General features: G+C 49.3%; 1 protein-coding gene across 1 annotated transcript; it reads left to right on the forward strand.

Annotated features, from left to right (window-relative positions):
• Positions 1 to 772: 772 nt before the first annotated feature.
• Positions 773 to 12,800, forward strand: LOC107534224 (cell adhesion molecule CEACAM6-like). The gene is given in 10 exon segments (XM_087827433.1): positions 773 to 871; positions 1,980 to 2,339; positions 4,592 to 4,666; positions 4,669 to 4,869; positions 5,874 to 6,118; positions 7,533 to 7,539; positions 9,889 to 10,015; positions 10,720 to 10,772; positions 11,455 to 11,486; positions 12,550 to 12,800. Coding segments are annotated over 10 exon segments (1,284 nt in total). The 5' UTR covers positions 773 to 807; the 3' UTR covers positions 12,670 to 12,800.
• Positions 12,801 to 14,655: the final 1,855 nt, after the last annotated feature.

Consider the following 14,655-nt stretch of genomic DNA (forward strand, 5'->3'; position numbering starts at 1 on the left):
TGACAGACCCAAGACCAGGACACAGCAGAGACCAATGCTGGGCTGAGAGGGTCATCCTCTCAGGGGAAGGGGTCTCCATCAACCTTACTATTGCAAGTGCGCTCCAATGTTCTCATGATTTTTAAACGAACAAATTTAGATGTTTACAAAAAGTGTCAAGTGAAACACTGATGGATGTATTGATAAGCATTGGATTTTCAATCATTGGATCTCATTCTGGCGGGGCACCCACCTTAGCTGGGCAGCTGATGACGCATCATTTCTAAGGTGTCCTCTGGGGCATCACAATCTTTACCAAGTTCCACAGGTGATCCGACGTACAATGGGGTGACATCCCTGTGACAAGAGTTTGTGATGTGGCCCCAGGGCTCCTGCTCTGAAAGAAAAAGCCAGAAGCGGTAAGAGGGGCCTGAGGGGGGCGCTATTGAGCTCTAGGGAATGCCCCTACCTGACGTCCAAGGCTCACGCTTGTCCAAAAATGTCATGCGGGCATGAGGGTGGGGGCGGTGAGGTAGAATCACTGCAGAAAGAGAGGCCTCAGCAGTTCCCAGGATCTGAAACCCAGATGGAAGGTTAACGGGAAGATGGGCAGACAGGAGGCAGAAATGAGGGGCGGCAGAGGGAGGGTCCCGAGCACTGACCCCGCCCTCGGGCCATGTGACCAGTGAAGTGATCTTGCCCGGGTGGGAGGCTCAGCTCGGCGGAGGAGAGACCGCAGATCCCACCAGTCCCCAGAGAAGTGCCTCTGAGCATTTCGGGACCTGAAGGTCTTCTCACAGAGGGAGGACAGAGCAGGCAGCAGACACCATGGAGTCCCCCTCTGGCCCTACCTGCAGAGGGCGTGTCCCCTGGCAGGGGCTCCTGCTGGCCGGTAAGGAGGGGACAATCCCTGGGATGGACTGGAGAAGGGGAGACAGAGACTGGCTGGGGTCTCCTGGGGAGCACAGGGCTCTGAGAGGGGACAGAGGACTTCTGTGTGGATCAGAGGGGAGAGGACAGGGGAGCAGAGTAGGCTGGGAAGGGGGCTCAGCAACAGGAAAATCCCATGATCTGGAAGTGGTGAGGGGCGGGAAAACCTCAGTTATGGTAAGTTTTACAACTTGTTGGTCACTGAGAAGCAATTTACAAAAACTGATGGTAATAACAACAATTTATCAGGATGACATAAAACATTGCCTTTACCACAACCTCAGAAATGGGCACATACGCCCCAGGAGCTGCAGGCCCCTGGGAGCACCCACTCCTTCACCCCCAGGTCTTTGCAGCCTGTTGCAGGCAGTGGGGGTGCAACAAGGTCAGACAAGCCCCGGCCCCAGGGAGCTCACCTTCTATGGGGAGGAGACAGACAAGGAAAGATCTACATGTGATGTCAGGGACCCACAAGTGCCGTGTAGGGGACAGACCAGGGACAGGTTACAAAGTTGAGACAGAGGGTCTTTTTAAAAAATATATATCTTTATTGATTTCAGAGAGAAGAAAGGAGAGGGAGAGAGGGATAGAAACATCAATGATGACAGAGTCAATGATCGGCTGCCTCCTGCACGCCCCCGACTGGGGATCGAGCCCGCAACCTGGGCGTGTGCCCTGACCGGGAATCGAACCTCAATTGCCTGGATCCTAGGTCGATGCTCAACCGCTGAGCCGTGCGGGGCCTGGCGAGACAGAGGGTCTTTAGAGGAGGTGGTCAGCGAAGGTGTCTCCCAAGGACGCCCCCGAGAGTCAGCAGGGGCCTGAGGGCAGTGAGGGGGTGAGCCAGGCAGACACCTGGAGAGAGTGTTCAGAACAGGAAATTGCAGGTTCAGAAGAGCTGAAGCCATGGTGGCCACGCTGCTGACCTGGACCATGGGAGACACACACACACACACACACACACACACACACCCCAAGGCTGAGAGATGAGACCTGCTCAAGACCCAGGGCCTCATCTCTCCATCCCAACACACAGATCCAAATATTGACCCATTTCTCTTCCCTCCTAGTCTCACTCTTAACCTTCTGGAGCCCGCCCGCCGAGGCCCAACCCAGGGTTGAATCAGTGCCGCCCAATGTTGCCGAAGGGAAGGATGTGCTTCTCCGAGTCCACAGTCTGCCCGGGAGTCTCGTAGGCTATGCCTGGTACAAGGGGGAAAGTGTGGACAGCAGCCATCAAATTGCATCATATATAATAGACACTCATGAAATACACCCAGGACCTTTATTCAGTGGTCAAGAGACAATATACCCCAATGGATCCCTGCTGTTCCAGAAGGTCACGCTGAAGGACACAGGAAACTACACCCTACTGGCCACAAACAAAGATTTTCAGCATACACAAGTAACTGGACAGTTCCGTGTGTACGGTGAGTGACTGCTCCCTGACCTCTGGGTGTCGGTGGGGGGAATTCTTCACACACAGGACTGACTGCCCTGGACTCGCCTCCAGCCCCCTCTCATCGCGTCCCAGGCTGGGTTTGGGCCTTTAGTGCAGGTCACACACAGTGGACACAAACTTCCTGAGATCAGAGCTCCCTTCCTGGATGTCAGCCCTGCAGACATTCACCACCTTAGAGAGGGCCAGTCTCATGGGAGTGACTCAGCAGAGGGAGACCAGTCTCAGTCCAGCCCCAGGGCCCCTCCCTGTGACCAACCCCTGAGAACAACCCTGCAGGGCTCTGTCAGGGCCTGGCCTTAGGGGCCCCTGAGATCCTCACAGAGAAGCTCCCCAGGCAGCCTCTCCACAGACTTCTGTCCCAGGGCTCCTGACTCCAGGGATCCTGAGGACCCTGGGTCAGGTTGAGTTTGGTCTGTGGGCAGGGCTAACTGGGAGCAACAATTGCCCAGAGGCCCAGGTCACAAGCCTCCTGAGCTAGTCACCAGCCAAGGCCCAGCCTCTAGAGCCACATCTGGTGGGGTGAAGCTTGGTCCTTCACCTGAGACTGTGAGTGGAGAGCACAAGTGGACGAGTCCCCAAGGCCATTAGCCAACTGCCCTGGGGGACACAGGAGACTCCAGAGAAAGGTCAGTGTCCCCAGGAGGAACAGAGGAGAGAAGATCCTCCTGGCAGCAACTCATTCACCAGGGATCAGGCCAAGGAGTCCTCTCTCGTGGACACAAATAACAGATGCTGTTACTTGGGCAGCTCCTCTATTCCAACCTTTAGGTTAGAAAATTGTGAAAGATTTAAGGTTCATTCACAGGCAACATGGTAGGCCTGAGACCATTTACCATGTATCCTATTCTGTTCAGAGGAAACTGAGTTACAGGGGGATACAGTCACTCATTCAGAGTCACATAGACCATGACCAGACAATGGGAGTCACGCCAAAGTCCTTCTGCAGTTACAGCCCCTCCTCTCCTCCACTCCAAGCACCTTATTTTGCACATGTGGACCCTGAAACCAGCTGTTAGGTCAGGTCTTTCCTTTTTTTTTCAATCCTCACCATAGGATATTTTTTCCATTGCTTTTCAGAAAAAGTGGTAGAGACAGGGCGGGATGGGGGTGAAGAGAAGAGAGAAACGTCAGTGTAAAAAGAAACATTGATTGGTTGCCTCTTGCACACTCCTGACCAGGGCCAGGGATCGAGCCTACAAACGAGGCATGTGCCCTTGGTCAGAATCCAACCCAGGATCCTTTAGTCCTTGGGCCAACGCTCTAACCCCTGACAACCAGCCAGGGCAAGATCCTTCCTTCTTAAAGGTCACCAGCACAAAGGGAAAGATTCTGGTCCGGAGAGTGATAGCAAATGGAGAATTAATCTGTTTCTACTCCAGAACAAAATTACCTGCAGTAACAGAGTCAGTGCTGGGAACAGCCCTTGTGTATTTGCTATTGTCTGAGTGTTTGAAGCAGGATCGTGTCCTCTGCAGTGACAGAAAGGACATTAAGGACCAAGGGCAGACAGCATGGCTCTGCTGCCAAAGCCAGGCAGTTCCCGCTGTCCCTCATTCTTTTCTAAATCATTCCTGGACTCTGCTCTATCCTTTCTGGGGTCATTGTCTCATGTCCGTCACCAGTGAACTCCTGGGCACACAGCCCCACCTCATGGCCCTGCAGCCTGGGTACTGAACTGGCTGCCAGACTTGCTTCTGGTCTCCCATGTGTTGTTTCTGCTCAGACTCCCAGTTCCAGGCCACGCTGCCCAGTCCTCTCGGGGCTTAAGGACTATGGGATGGCCCATCATTCCTCATCTCTAGGATAACCCTGAATGTGAGGCCTCAGCTGTGTGGGTCTGTGTAGCTGGAAGGGACTCAGCACCCGCATCTTCCAGGTGAGGCCCCAAGGTCAGCCAGGCAGTCAGCTGGTCAGTGAGGAACCAGGACAGGTGCCGGGTGGCCTCTGGCTCCCAGTCCTACGTCTTTCCATGAACAAACCCTGATAGTTCCCTGACACCTGAGAAAGTCTGTGCTTTCCCCCAGACATAGAGCAGGTGGCCTTCCATCTCTGAGTGCTCGGGTCCTCATGCTTTTATTTGTCTTGTGATACACAGACCTGCCTTATTCTTTTAAAAATTGGGGTTGGCTGAGGGGTGAGAGGTGTCAGCGCCGACTGAAGCCACCTTTGGAGGAGTCAAAGGCACCACACAGGGCAATGTTCTCTCTGTTACCTGCACAGCGGTGTTTCCCAAACCCCACATCACAAGCAACAACTCCAACCCCGAGGAGCACAAGGACCCTGTCCTGTTAACGTGTGAACTCAGACTCAGGACACCACCTACCTGTGGTTCATCAACAGTCAGAGTCTCCCGGACAGCACCAGGCTGCAGCTGTCCAAGGACAACAGGACTCTCACTTTACTCTGTGTCACAAGGAATGACACAGGACCCTATGAGTGTGAAACCCAGAACCCAGTGAGTGTCGGCCGCAGTGACCCATTCACCCTGAATGTTCTCTGTGAGTAACTTCTGTCCCTGCCTGGGCCAGGCTGACCCCAAATCCACATTACCAGAGGCCAGGTTACATCTGTCCCTCTCAGGTCCAAGGACACAGACCCTCACTCTGTACACCCAGGGTGGCCATGACTTCCTGTCCCAGGCAAATCTGGGCAGGCCTCTGGGTTGGGACAAACAAGTTAATGTGTCAGACTTAGGCTCAGTGCACACAGGGGGTTCTGGTTGGGACTTTTAAAAACCAGGTTGGAGGTGGGGTGGGGGTGGGGTTGAAGGGGTAAGTGAGAAGGAAAGGGGGGACATCTATAATACTTTCAACAATAAATGTAAGTTTAAATATATATACTGTGAGGTAGAATTTCAGGATAGCTGAAGCTGGCCCCACACCTTCCGTCTTTCTGCCGTGGCTGGGTAGGTAGAGTTGTTTGGGACAGAGAGGGTTTGGCGCATAACAGCCATTATTTCCAAGGACAGCAGTTCTCATTTATTTTACAGCTGATCTCAGAGTAGAAATACTGGCAGTGATGGTATCTAATCAGAAGGCAGTACACTGAGGAGGTTACAAAAAGCAGGTGCTTCTCTGTATTTCAGTAGCAAAATTAAATAGCAGAGAGATGCATTTGGGCAGAGGTTTCTTATATTACGTGTCTCCCAGTACCTGTTTCATTTATTGCGAGTTGTGAAATATATCTGTCAAAAAGCTGCACACATATGGTGCCAATTGTTCTGTGGTCACAGTTTGAAAATTTTGTGTTTTTCCCCCAGATAAGGAAAAATCATCTATTTTCACACTAGTGTTAAGGAGTCTTTTATAGACCCAGAAAGAGAATTTGGGTGGGGGTTCTGCATAACACTTATATGATTCAAATTGATTGTTTGTGGAATTGAATTGCATCTATAAAAAAAAAACCACAACAAAAAACCCAGGACCTTGTGGCCTTTACACAGGTCAGGGGTTTCCCCTTCCCTCTGATTGCATCATGTGTGGCTTTGTTCTCTTTGCTCCAGATGGCCCGGGCACCCTTCCACTTCCCCTCAGACTCCCATTACCCACCAGGGCAAACCTCAGCCTCTCCTGCCAAGCGGCCTCTAACCCGCCTGCACACTATTCTTGGTTTATCACTGGGAGGCCCCAGCCACCCACACAGGAGCTCTTTGTCCCCAACATCACTGTGAATGATAGTGGATCCTATACCTGCCTGGCCCGTAACACTGTCACTGGCCTCAATAGGACGACAGTCAAGACTGTCACAGTCTCTGCTAAGTGCCCCCTGGACCATCGGCACCAGGCTGTAGGGTGCATATCTGTCTAGTTTTCAGAAAAGAGCCTAGAAGATGTTGTCTCCCACCCTGTGGCCATGGACAAAGCAAACCACAAATTCTTCCCCTGAGCCCTCCCACTACAGCCCTGTAGACTCTCCTCCCCTGGCTGTTCTGATTTCTCATGGGGGAGCAGGGGTCCAGCCTTGGAAAGTGAGGAGGGGGTTCTCTCAGCCCCAGAAAGCCCCATGTGGTAGAGGGGGCTACACAGAGGGGGAAAAACACCTCTTTTGTTACCTGCTCCGTGTGCTACAGGGAACATACAAGGCTTTAAATCAATCTCAGTTCTTGTTTTCCTAAGAGAAGGAGGAAACCACCTCCGAGGAGGGGTGAGCAGGACAGACCCCTGCTCTCTGCTCTGCTCCAGGCTCACCTGGTGACTGACTCTGCTCTATGCCATCTGTGTTGGGGCAGGGGTCTGTGGCGGGGTTGCATGCATGTCCTGTCCTCAATCTGGCCATATGGTGTCACTCACCAATACCACCCTCAGGCCAGGCTGCATGGTAATGGGAAGAGAGCAAACCATAGGGGAGACTCCTCTGAGCTGTATCCTGGCTCTGAAGTCACCAGCTGTGCGACGCTGAGCAACACCAGCATATATGATATTCCAAAGGGGAGCAGTGAGCCATGGTACATACTTGACAAATAGGTAGGTTCATCCATGAAGTCCCTTCATGGGACAGAAGGAGCAGTGGCACAAAGTTTGTAGTTTATGGAGGAGGCTAAGAATATCAGCCTTCTGTTAAAACTGTGACTATTTCTCTCTAGAGATTTCCTTCTCTGTGATATTCAATCCACAGGCCAGGAAGGGGAAGTCCTGTTCAGACTGAGAAATCCTTTAGGTTAGAATTTCTCCAGGTCCTAAAGTCATGGAGACTGGCTGAGCCACTCATTCTCTAATAAATCATTTAACAAGAAAGAAATGCCGTCCCATGTCTATGTATAGTCAACATACAAGAGGGGGTATGATTTTTTAGAAATTCACAGAGAGATCTGGGAAAAAGTTGCACAGTAGTCAGTGGGTAGCTATGGCCAATGTTTCTCAGTGGTTAGAGTGTAAGCCTGAGCACCGAAGGATTTCGGGTTTGATTACTGGGCTAGGGCATGTACCTGGGTTGCAGGTTGATCCTGTCCCCAGTTGGGGCCCATGCAGGAGGCAATCAATCACGTGTCTCACATCGATGTTTCCCCCCCCCTCGCTTCTTTCCACTCTCTAAAATTCAACTGGAAAAATATTCTCAGGTCAGGATTAACAAAAAAATAAAATAAAAGGAGGGAAGGAAAAAAATCAGTGGGTAAAAAATTCTACCTAACGATGAAAATGCTGGACACGTGGACTGAGAAGAGGTTGCTGGTGCTGATACTAGATGTCTAGGGAGACAGGTCAGGGGTCATCCTGAGGTGATCTAGAGGTAAAAGGGGAGGTATAGCCCTCTCCTTACAGATTGTCACCTGAACAAAGACACTCATCCTGCAGAGGTCAGGGCCATCCTCTGGTGACCTTCACAGAGCTCACTGTGGACGGTGAGTGGCTGAGATCTCTGAGGAAGGAACCCACTCTCAGTCAGCCACCTCCTGTTTCCCCAGAGCCAGTGGGAAAGCCCTCCATCCAAGCCACAGGGGGTGAATGTCAATCGGGAGACATTACAGGAAACAGAAGGGCAAAGCGGTTAGGAGCTCAGTTTCTGACCCTGGGGCTGGCATTCCCTGTGACCTTGCACAAGGGGTTTTTTTGTGATCATTTTCTATGTGATAAACTATACATAAAATTTACCATTTTAACTATTTTAAGTGTACAGCTCAATGGCATTAAGTACGTTCCCAGTGCTGTGCAATCATTACCACTATCCACTGGGAACTTTTTCATCGCACCATACTAAAACTCTGTACCCATTAAACAATAGCTCCTCGCTCCCCCACTCAACCCTGGAAACCATCATTCTACTTCTGTCTCTATGAATATGGCTATTTCAGGTACATTGTATAAGTGGAATCATAGGATATTTGTCCTTTTGTGTCTGGCTTGTTTCACTTAGCGTAATGTCTTCAAGTTCATCCATGTTGTAGCATATATCATAATTTCATTTCCTTTTAAGGCGGAATAATATTCCCTTGCATGTATCCATGACATTTCATTTATCATACATCCACCCATGAACTTCTGGGTGGTTTCTACCTTTTGCCTGTTGTGAATGATGCTGCTGCGAACAAGAGTGTACAAATACCTGTTCAAGTCTCTGCTGTCACTTCTTTTGAGTACATACCCAGGGGTAGAATTATTGGATCAAAGAGTAATTTTTGTTCAATTTTTTTGATGAACTGCCATGCCATTTTATGTGGCTGCACCATTTTCTTTTCCTGGCAGCAATGCACAGAAGTCCCAGTTTTCCCCATCCTGCCAACACAGTTTTCTGGATGGTTTTCGGTTTGGTTTGGTTTTCCTCAGTAGGAGCCATCTCAATGGGTGTGAGGTGGTGTCTCATTGTGGTTTTGATTTGTATTTCCCTAACGATTAGTGATGCTGAGCATTTCATGTGCCTATTGGCCATTTGCATATCTTCTTTGAAGAAAAGTCTATTCAGTTCCTCTGGCCACTTTTTTAATTGGATTTTGTTGTTGTTGAGTTTTAAGAGTTATTTATATATTCTGGCTATTAATCTCTTATCAGATATATGATTTTCAAATATTTTCTCCCATTCTGTGTGTTGCCTTTTCACTTTGTTGACAGTGTCCTTTGATACACAAAATTTTCTAATTTTGGTAAAGTCCAATTTATGTTTTTTTCTTTGTTGCCTGTGCTTTTCGTTTCCTATCCAAAAATTAAATGTCAAACCCAATGTCATAAAGCTTTCACCATGTGTTTTCTTCGAAGGATTTTTTAGATTTAGCTCTCACATTTAGATTTTGATCCATTGTGAGCTAATTTTTCATATATGGTGTTAAGTGGTTCAAATTCATTTTGATGGATACCCAGTTTTCTCAGTAGCGTTTCTAGAAAAGACTTCCTTTGCCTCTTGAATGGTCTTGGTACTCTTTTTTTCTTTTTTTTTAATTGGTTCTAGAGAGGAGAAGGAGAAGATAAAGAGAGACAGAGAGAATCATTGATCAGCTGGCTCCTGCACCCCCCGTCCCCCGGGGGATCCAGCCAGCATCATTGGCGTGCGCCCACACCTGGAACTGAACCAGTGACCTTTTGGTGCAGGGAACGATGCTCCAACCACTGAGCAACACCAGCCATGGCTGCAATGCCTTCTAAGAGAGTATCTGCAAGGCTGTTGGGGGTCCTGAGTTCAAGTCACCCATCAGGGGAAAACCGATTCTCACAGCATTGGGCTTATTTCCTATTCCTGCTGGGAGCCTGTGGGAAGCGTGGTCTCTGTCAAAGGAGGTGGTGCATTCACTACAGGAGACCTGAGTGGCACATATTCGTGGCTGCCACACCTCATACTGAAATACACACAACCCTGAGATGGTGAAAACATATAACTTACAAAAAGGGCCATCACCCTTTCTCACATTTCCAAAGCTCCAAGAATATCTGAGTGCAGAAAGGCCAGGATGGAATTGTGGCAAGTCTGACCACCAACCTAGAAACACGGTGAGAGAGAAATTACAAGGATATAGTCAACTAACCACCTCACAGGGCACCCTCACTGTAAAATAATGTCACTTCATTCATTCTTCTCTTTTCTAGCCATGACAGATGATCCAACGCCACAAAGTCCTGGCCTCTCAGATGGAGCTATCGCTGGCATCGTGATTGGAGTCCTGGCCGGCGTGGCTCTGATAGCAGCCCTGGTGTACTTTCTATACATCAGAAGGACTGGAGGGTATGCTGGCCTTTCCTCCCGTCCCCCTTCCTCCAACGCTAACCGCCATGCTTGGGAGAGGGAAGGAGACTTCCTCCTCTGTCTCTGGGCCTGGATCTGTTCCTCCTCCTTCCTAAACCCTTGCTTCTCAGCACTGACTCCAGCAGCCTCTTCTTCCCTGGTCTTCAAGCTTCCTGTACCCACTCTCCCTGGGACATGGTTATTACCATCCCCACTGGGCTTAGAGGGGGCAGGTCTGATTCCCCAAGTCAGGGAAACCAAGGTCCAAGAGGGAAAACAAAGAAGTGAAAAGAGGAGCAGGAGAAAGTGAGTCCTGTGCTCTGTCAACCACAGAAACAGGAGAAGAGAGGGCAGGACAGGAGGGGAACCTAAGGAAAAGCAGAAACCGAAGGGCCCTTGGGCAATAACGAAATAAGAAGAAAAACAGCATCTACAAAAGGGAAAGGTGTCAGGGTAGAAGGAGGCTCCGAAGCAGTTGACAAAGAATGGACCTCTGTGAACGTCAGGCCAGCAGGAAAGGAGTGCACACTAGGAGGGATGGGGGTACACTGCAGGGGAACCCAAGGAGGAAAGGCAGTGCCGACCCTGGTATAGATGAGCACCGAGGAGCCCCAGGAATTATCTGCTGACAGTGTCCTTCCTGCTTCAAGGAGCAAAGCTCCTGTGCTTGGAGATAGCAGTCACAGTGTCTGATATTTATTTAGGGCAAGTGATCAGCGCGATCTCACAGAGCACAAACCCTCAGCCTCCAACCACAGTAAGTAAAGCCATCACCAGTGAGAGCTGGTGTGTTCCACCACGTGCCCTGCCCGGGCAGGGAGCCCGGGTACCTTCTGATTTTTAGATGGGATCTCCATTTCCCAACAGTAGGTTGATGTAGGTCCTCACACCCTTCTTGCCACAAAAGATTCCCCTGAGAACAGCCCTGGGGGAGAGACATTGGGCCTGACCAGGCAGACCTGCGTAAGATGGACACGTTTTCCAGAGCCATTCCTCATCTTCCCCTTCCCCTCTTTGTCTCTCTTACGGATGTGGGCACTCTCCTTTGGTGAGACTTTCCCTGTCTTTTGATGCTCTGGGTGCTGTGGGTTTCAATACCCCTCCTTGCCACTGGTGCCTGGTGCTGAGAAACACAACTGGGCACAGATCAAGGCCTTGTCAACTGGAAAAAATCCTCACAAGTGAACTGAGGTCTCCATGGCTCTGCTGCTGCCTCCACCCCGGCCCCTAGCAGCTGGTACTAACACCCTGGGTCTGGACCAGACTCTGCCGGAAGCTATTTCCTTAAGTGCTCATGGGCCACCTCCCCGCCCCACCCTCTCACTTGACCTGCCACCTCCTTCTGCTAGAAAGCACAACAGTTTAGGAACACCAGGGCTGTAAGGCCTTAAATCAGCTTTGCATTTTCATGGATTGCTACTCTTATTATACTTCCCCAGGTCAGGTTCCCTCTGACAAGTCACCTAAGAAGGTAAGCACAGCCAGTTTCACTGGCTCCTTTTCTCATGGAAATAACTCCGCTTAGAAAGGGTTACTCTTGAATTCACAAATGAGATATAGTTTGAGTCAGAGTTCCTCAGTGCAGCAACAAACCAGTCTATGTTGGTTAACTACCCCCACGGGTCGACCTCATGCAAGAACGTGGGCTCTAGAGTTATTCCCATCCTTTGTTTGAATTCTGGTGTGACTCTTAGTAGCTCTGTGACCTTGGGCAGGTTACTTAACCTCCCTGATCCTCAGCTCTGTTATGTGTAAAATGGGCATGCTGCCTACTTCAGACAGAAGCTGAAGGAGTGAAATGAGGTAACACATGCAAAGCACCAGCACAGTGCCTAGTGCGAGGAAGGCGAGGAAGGCACCGGGTGTTCTCCCTCCTCTACCCTCAGTCTGACCCTGCTCCTCCTGTCCAAGGAAATGTCCATTCCAATGGGTCTGAGGTCTTAGTTCCTTTACTTTATAGTAATTTTGCCAAGCTTCTCTCATTTAGCCTTTCCATAGGCACATGTATATATTGAAAAGTGGTTAAATCATACGTATATGCTAACAATGTATAAATTATTATGAGCTGAACATGCCCATGTGAGCAGCACTGATGTGAAGAAACAAAACCTGCCATTCCTGCAAAATGAAGCCCTCTGGTCCCTCCCTCCAAAGAGTAAGCATAGCCTGACTTCCAATGCACTAGATTAGTGTTGCCGTTTGTGCCCTCACATTGAAAAGGGCGGCATGCCCTCATCTGTGTCTGCTTTCTTTCATTCAAAATGGTTCTGTGCGACTCATCCAGACTGTTGTGTGCATTTGTAGCTGTTTGTTCTCATTGTTGTATCATTGTCTTCGGCTGTGTGAACACCGTAATCTATCTCTTCTAATGATCATTCCAAGGTGTCAGCACACAGGGATAGTGGGTTAGAAAAGCCCTTCTCCCAAGCTAGAAGTTTCAGAGCAGTGAGAGCAGGTGGTGCCGAATGACACCAGGCAAGGTGAGGGCCTGACCTATGACACTGATTTAATTGACTGCTGCTCATGCCTTTCAGGTCCCTGAAGTTACATATTCTTTGCTGACCTTCAGTGGCCAGGAATCAAAGAAACCAACCTCAGCCTCTCTGTCCCCAACAGCCACGGAAACGGTTTATTCAAAAGTAAAAAAGAAGTAATGCAACTCTGCTCACTGCACTGCTGACTGATGCCAAGTTTCTCATCTCATTTCCATCACTAGGAGACCCCTTTGCCCTCAGGGGAAAGGAGAAGAACCCTCTTCCTCCTCCCCCTTCCCTTCACTCCCTCCTGAGGCACCTCCAGGCTCCTGGTCACAGCCTGGCCCTTCAGTGTCAACTGATGGAAAGATACATCCAAGAGTCTGTAGGCAGCCCAGCCTTCCTTGTCTTTGAAATTTGGCTTCTTAAATTAACATTAGAACCAACAAAGTCTAGAGATGATTCTTTAAAAAGCAAACTTCTGGTAGAATTATTAAGAAAAAATGAGAGTGGGCACACTAAGCAGTTGGGAGTAGAAAAGGGAACAGTGACAGACAACAGGCAATAGGAGGACATTAGGGGCATCCTTACTGCAAACATTTGAAAAATTAGATAAAAGGAATAAATACCTAGAAAAATACAATGAAACCAGAACCGAATCAAGAAGGAAGAAAAGTGTGAGTAGCGCTATTAACCAATGAAGAAATCGAGTTAGTATTTTTAATCCTCCAAAAAGGGCTATGCGGATGAAAGGCCGCCTGCTAGCCTGACAAGCTCAGGGGAGGCCTGCTTCGCAGCTGAATTTAAAACTTTTAAACCAAAAGCAGCTTATGGTGGGTAGTCAGGTCCTAAGACAGTATTTTCCCTACCAAAGGTTAATCTTCACCTTAATTAAGCCTGTCTTCTGGTATCTAAGATAACATATCTGATAAATGCGCCTTTGCAAAAACAAAGTCATTTCCCCCTTTTTCAGGACCCCTCAAAGCACAGAGCTGCGACCACAAACCCCCTGGTTAATTGTTGACTTAACTGTCCTGCACCCACCTAAGTAAAAGAAGTGTGTCTATCGTTTCACTTCTTACCCAATCCCAGAGGTTCCCCCCCCAGCCCCCCACCCCTGTACCCCCGCTTTGCTTTCTCCTGCCTCCCTAATCTATCACCAGTGGATTCAAGTGACCCACTGGCCTCTGCCCTTTTGAATGTAACGTAGAAAATACGGTGCCAAACTGCCATTCTTTGAGCATGATCTCAATCCATTGAGATTTTGCTTCCGGGCAGTTGTCAACAGTTTGGCTCGAAATAAACTCAGAGAAATTCTTCACCAGTGAATGTTTCTTACGTTGACCTTTGCTTGGTGTAGTGAGGCAGGATTCCAAATCAGCTCACCCAGGACCACCTGCAGACCCGGACCCAGGGCTATGATCCAGCAAGGGGCCCATTGAGCCTGCCTGTTCCCACCCATTGGGTGAAGTTGGTTGTCTCTTGGATCCAGGACCTTCCCTTGCTTGTGATGGAGTGCCTGACTTTATTTGAGCTGTATTTTTAAACCCTCAAGGTGGAACTACGGTTGAACGTTGACAGAACCCGTGGCTAAGGTGAGACGAGGAAAAATGGGTGGCTGGTTTTTAACTCTGGCTTTTCCATTGGAATTGCTTTCTGAGAGTGAGCAAAAACCCTTCCCTGTATAAATGAGTTGAACTCTTTCAGCTCTGAAGATAAAGGGGCACGTCCTCCCTCCAGCCAGAATCTTGAGTGTTCTTAGGCGACTAACAATCTTTGTGGAGGTTTCAGAGGTCATTGTGCAGGAGCCCTGTAGGGAAATTCCAACTCCATTGTAATTAAACTGACTGGCTTGTCCCAGGAAGCACTCATGAAGATTGGCCACCCAGCGTCCCAAGCCCTTCTGGTTGTTTTAGAAGGCTGGGAGAGAAACCAAGGCATGTAAGAGGGTTGAATATGACTTGAGGGTTGAGAGCCTTGTGGAGTTCAACCCATAAGCAGCATACTTCAACCCACTACATAACACCCCTAGAAAATTTGCTCAGACTCTGCAGATATCCAAAGAAAAATCTAAAATTAACATGGGAAAGTGTGCCTCCAAGGCTGGGAACTCCCCGACCCCAGCCCAGGAAGCCTTTACTTGCAAGTGATTTACAGAAATGAGAT

Source organism: Miniopterus natalensis, chromosome 18, assembly GCF_054644295.1.
Source record: "Miniopterus natalensis isolate mMinNat1 chromosome 18, mMinNat1.hap1, whole genome shotgun sequence".
Classification (NCBI taxonomy): domain Eukaryota; kingdom Metazoa; phylum Chordata; class Mammalia; order Chiroptera; family Miniopteridae; genus Miniopterus; species Miniopterus natalensis.